At 15.7% G+C, this 5,063-nt stretch overlaps 2 protein-coding genes across 2 annotated transcripts in view; both read right to left on the reverse strand.

Annotated features, from left to right (window-relative positions):
• Positions 1 to 136: 136 nt before the first annotated feature.
• Positions 137 to 1,658, reverse strand: PGAL8A_00273700 (conserved Plasmodium protein, unknown function; the record flags this gene model as incomplete). Its single annotated transcript, XM_028671725.1, has 6 exons — positions 137 to 215; positions 297 to 446; positions 536 to 675; positions 777 to 1,101; positions 1,183 to 1,280; positions 1,442 to 1,658. Coding segments are annotated over 6 exons (1,009 nt in total), but the record flags the coding sequence as incomplete, so codon positions are not given.
• A 473-nt stretch (positions 1,659 to 2,131) lies between these two features.
• Positions 2,132 to 5,063, reverse strand: part of PGAL8A_00273800 (conserved Plasmodium protein, unknown function) — a gene marked incomplete at both ends in the record, with an annotated part of 4,211 nt that continues 1,279 nt past the window's right edge. Inside the window, 14 exons of the mRNA XM_028671726.1 lie at positions 2,132 to 2,191; positions 2,313 to 2,419; positions 2,515 to 2,568; positions 2,642 to 2,708; positions 2,810 to 2,887; positions 3,011 to 3,079; positions 3,168 to 3,282; positions 3,398 to 3,446; positions 3,580 to 3,661; positions 3,740 to 3,866; positions 3,995 to 4,065; positions 4,143 to 4,223; positions 4,416 to 4,568; positions 4,662 to 4,930. Coding sequence (XP_028528350.1) covers positions 2,132 to 2,191; positions 2,313 to 2,419; positions 2,515 to 2,568; positions 2,642 to 2,708; positions 2,810 to 2,887; positions 3,011 to 3,079; positions 3,168 to 3,282; positions 3,398 to 3,446; positions 3,580 to 3,661; positions 3,740 to 3,866; positions 3,995 to 4,065; positions 4,143 to 4,223; positions 4,416 to 4,568; positions 4,662 to 4,930 — 1,382 coding nt within the window. The remainder of the gene's footprint in view (positions 2,192 to 2,312; positions 2,420 to 2,514; positions 2,569 to 2,641; positions 2,709 to 2,809; positions 2,888 to 3,010; positions 3,080 to 3,167; positions 3,283 to 3,397; positions 3,447 to 3,579; positions 3,662 to 3,739; positions 3,867 to 3,994; positions 4,066 to 4,142; positions 4,224 to 4,415; positions 4,569 to 4,661; positions 4,931 to 5,063) is intronic.

Raw genomic sequence — 5,063 nt, forward strand, 5'->3', positions numbered from 1 at the left:
TTTAATTTTTCTATTATCGAGCAATTCTGACTATGTGCTATATATAATAAAAAAGAAAAAAAGAAGAGAATATAATTTTTTTTTTTTTTTTTTTTTTTTTTTTTTTTTTGTATATTGTTATGATTTTAGACAATACTAAAATTATTATTCTCAAAATTCATTTCTACTAGTGATTTATTAATTTTTAGTATCTGGCATAATGTATTTCCGTTATTCTAATAATAAAAGAAAAAAGAAAAAAAATTTGAAAAAAAAAATCAATAATTTTAAATTATTTTTTAAAAAACATTTTATACATGATTCATATTTGTATTAGCTAAATTCAAAATTTTTAATGTTTTATTATTTTTAATAGATTCAAAAATTTTATTAATTCCCTCAAAATTCTTTCCATTATCTGTTAAATCATTATTCCCTAGATCCAGACTAAATAACGTTTTATTTTCCTGAAATTAGGAATTTTAATATTTATTTTGTTATTTTTAATTTATGTTTGTTCAATTTATTTATTATATTATTATCTAAGATATATTACTGATAGAAAATTAGAAAAAAGTGTTAGACTGTTGTAAGTTATTTTGTTATATGACAAATTCAAAATTTTTATTTTTTTACATGAACATAACTCTAATATTATGGAAACAAAATTATCTGGTAACCATTTTCTTGATAAATCTACATATGAAAAAAAAAAATAAAAAATAATTTAAAAAAAAAGAAATACGCCTTTATAAACTTCTTTTTTTTTAAAAAATTTTTTATTTCTATTAATTTACCTAAATAATATATTTGATCAATGTCTATATTTGCAAAATAATATAATCTCATTGGTGAAATATATAAATCATGAAATGAAAAATAAATATCTCTACATTTTCCTTTTTTCATTAAAAATTCAAAGAAATTTTGAACCATTAAATAATTATATTCTATATTTTCTTTATTATATTTTTCTTTTTCTATTAGTTTCTTTTTTTTTTTTTCAATTTTATATTTTTCTAATTTCTTCTTTCTCTTTTCTTCATATATTTCTTTTTTTTTTTCAATTATTTTTTTCTCTTCATCTAATTCTTTTTTCCTTTTTTCTTCTATTTTTTTTTCCTTCAAATTAGAAAATACATGATATTTTTATTACAACAATACATATACGTGGAATAAAAAAAAAAAAAAAAAAATCTAAACCTTATATTTTTTAAATTCTCTGTTTCTTTCGTTATTTGGATAAATATTTATAATATTATGAACAGTTAAACTTAAAATATTTTTCTGACTAGAATCTTCTATTTAAATATAGAAAAAGATAAAATTAATATATAATAAGAAAATAGTTTTAAAAGAAATTGTATCAAAAAAAAAAATTTCATTCAAATATTTTTAAATGAAAAGAAAATTAGCATAATGTTTTTTTTTAAGAAATTAAAAAAATACATATAATGTAAACCTAAATTTTTAGATAATATATCTTCTTCACTATCGACAAAGTTAAAATCATCACTTGACGTGTAAACATTAGAAAAAATATCATATTTTTTTAAAATATCATTTTGTACAAATTCAGAATGAAGAATTTCTTTATTTTCCTTTTTTTTTAAAATAATAGTGGAACATTTATTATTTTCTTTTCTTTCCTCCATATTTATATCAGCTATACTGCTCATAATAAACTTTAAATTTTTTCATAAGCTTTTTGAAAATATATATAAATTTTATAATTATATTCATAAATATTAATTTTTTTTCAATGATTGAATATAATTTGCACTATTTTAATTCATATTTACATAGTTCTATTAGTGCAAAATATGTCTAAATTTAAATATTGTTTTTTTTTTTTTATTTTTACATAATTTCCTAATTGTTATGATATTATTTCTTCTTACAATTTATTTTTTATAGATTATTATATTTAGATTTTATGGTTAAAAATAAAATGAATTTCTTAAAATTATTGAAAAATTTTATATGATAAAAAAAAAAAAAAAAAATTAATGTCTTTGTTACCTTAATAATAATCATATATTTTACTTATTTTTTATTTTTCTTTTTTAATATAAGAAAAAGAAAAAAATACAAAAGCATAAAATTTTAATAATATTTTAAATATATGTATAACATGAAATTTGAGAAGAAATTAAAAAAAAAATTCATATAACAGATATTCTAACTTTTTTCTTGAGTAATTTTGATTATTCTGTAAAAAAAAAAAAAATATATATATATATATATATATATATATAAAATAATAATTAACAACTGAAAAAAAATAAAAATGAAAGTAAAATGTGAAAAAATTTTAAAAAAGATTTAATTACAATTTGAAAAATATCAACAGTTTTGGAATTATTGTTATACGTTATATTTTTAAAACTTTTGTTGGAAAGTTTTATGTCTTTATTAGTTAACAAGGTGTCCAATAAATCTTATAAAGGTTATAATTTAAAAAAAAAAATTAAAACAAAATCAAGTAATAATTGTTATAATAGTATATAATTTTTATTTTTTTGTAATTATTACCATCTTTATTTACATCATTTTTGTAAAAAAATAAACCCATATCTTTATTTAACTCTGTTAAAAAAAGAAAGATTATTAGCCTTTTTAATTTACCTTTTAAAATAATATATATATATGTAAATTTTACTGTAATGATTGAAATATGATCCAATAAAAATGAAAATAGAAAAGTTATTTTCTTCGCATAATTCATACTAAGAAAAGAATTTTAAAATTAGAAATACAATTAACATTAAAAATATATATATTATATATATATATATTTTTTTTTTTCTTATATATTTTTTGGTATTACTAATTCTTTAATTAAACGATTCACATTTTCATTAGAAAATAATAAATCTACACTAAAATCTATAGATGCAATCCTTATCTAAAATTTAAAAAAAATTAAAAAAAAATTATATTAAAATGTTAAAATGGCTAATATAAAAAAATATAATGAAAAAAGAATGAAATATATGGAGATAAAATTTATATTTTTTTTTTTTTTTACTTTTATTTTTTTTTGTGAGACTTGATAATTATAATCTTTATAATCACAGAATAGTAAATTTTCTATTCCCTATAAAAATGTGTACATAAATTTAAACTTTTGTTTTATCTACTATCCTTTTTTTTTTTTTTTTTTTTTTTTTTTTTTAATTTCATACAAATTTTCTTAGATCAACAGAAAATCTTATAGATTTATATTTATAGGTAAGATATATATCCATTTTATTTGATATTTTATAAAATTTTTTTAAAGATAAAAATATGTTTAAGTCACTAAAAAAAAATAATAATTATTGTCAATTATTCCATTCATTGTTTACTATAAATAAAAAATATATTTTATATAAATTTATTAATTTCATTTCAATTTTTTTTTTTTTTTTGTTACGGTTGTATCCATCGTTTACCAAAATCTTCTCTTATGAAATTATTAGAATCTAAAAAAAAAAATAATTATTCATATATTGCGATTTTATAAAAGTACACACAATATTATTTTTATTAAACACATATATATAGAAATTTTGAATCAAAAAAGGAAATATGTTTTTATTTTAATTTTTTTGTAACCTCTTAATATAGTTCCATATATCAACCACATCATATTTTTATTAATAAAAGGTATACCAAGAAATTCACTTGAATTTTTATACTAAGTGTAAAATATTTTTATATTATATTAATATTAAATATAACTTTTTTATTTTTTTTTTTTATTTTTTATACTTACTAAATATGCTATGATAACCATACAACTACAGATATAAATTGGATAAATTGATTTTGTTATTCTTTTATTTTCTGATCCTTCTTTAATCATATGGTGATCAATTATTGATTTTACATTATTTATGTTACTAATAAATTGAATAAAAAAAAAAAAAATAAATAAATAATAATATATGTACAATAAAAGTAAAACACAACTAAAAATTTTAAATAGATAAATATTTTTAAAATAAAAAATTAACTTTTAATCACTAACTATATATTATTTACTTCAAAGTCATTAAAGTCAACTAAACATATATCATATTTGTTATTATGCTTCAAAACCTAAAAAAAAAAAAAAAAGAAAATTTTTTTCAGTTAAAAAAATTTTAATTTTTTAATTTTTTTTTAATTTTTCACACTTCTAATAAATGTATATCATCTTGAAAAACAAAAACATCTTCATCGCTAAGTATTTCAGATTTTCTTAACCACCATGTAATCTATAAATAAAAGTTAAATGTAGTGATATGAAGCATTTTAGAACTATTAAATTTTATAAAATATATAAATACATTGAAAAATAAATTAAAATACATAAAATGTGAGAATATTAATAAAAAAGGAAAATTACACAATCTAATAAAATTCGTAAAATTGAAGAATTAATTTACACATGTTAAATATATTTTAACCAAAATTTTAAGCTTTATATCATTCTTCTTAATATTAATAACAGGAATAAAAAACTTTATTTCATCAATATTCTTTTTCTTTTCTGCTTTCTTCTTTAAGCAAAACCATATATATAAAAAAAAACTATATATAATAGAAGAACAAACAGAATCCTGTGAAAAAAAATATTCATATAAGTTTATGTTAATGAATTAAAATAGTTTTCAATATTTTTGGTTTCACATTTTTTTTTTTTTTTTTTTTACTAAATCTGCTGTTATATTCCCAAATACAAAAACGAAATGAACGTTTTTGTTTGATTCTATATTCTTAGAATACTGACTTAAAAAATATTTGCATGAATATAAGTAAGCTGATAAGGTATTTTTTGAGTTACTGTTAATTTTTAAAATTTCATCTTGATATGTTTTATAATCAATTATATTTAATACATGATTATATTCATTTCCTCTACTTTTCTCATTTTCAACAAAATTCTTTATATTTATAAAATCATCCTTTTTTAATTGTAAGACTATATAAAAAATTTTTAAAACATAAAAAATAAATAAGTATAAATTTATAACTAAAATTAATAATACATAGTAAAATATTTGCCACTAGAAAAAAAAATACTTTTTTTTTTTTTTTTTTTTTTTTTCTGTTAT

The sequence above is a fragment of the Plasmodium gallinaceum genome (assembly GCF_900005855.1).
Source record: "Plasmodium gallinaceum strain 8A genome assembly, contig: PGAL8A_v1_87, whole genome shotgun sequence".
In the NCBI taxonomy this organism is placed as follows: Eukaryota; Apicomplexa; class Aconoidasida; order Haemosporida; family Plasmodiidae; genus Plasmodium; species Plasmodium gallinaceum.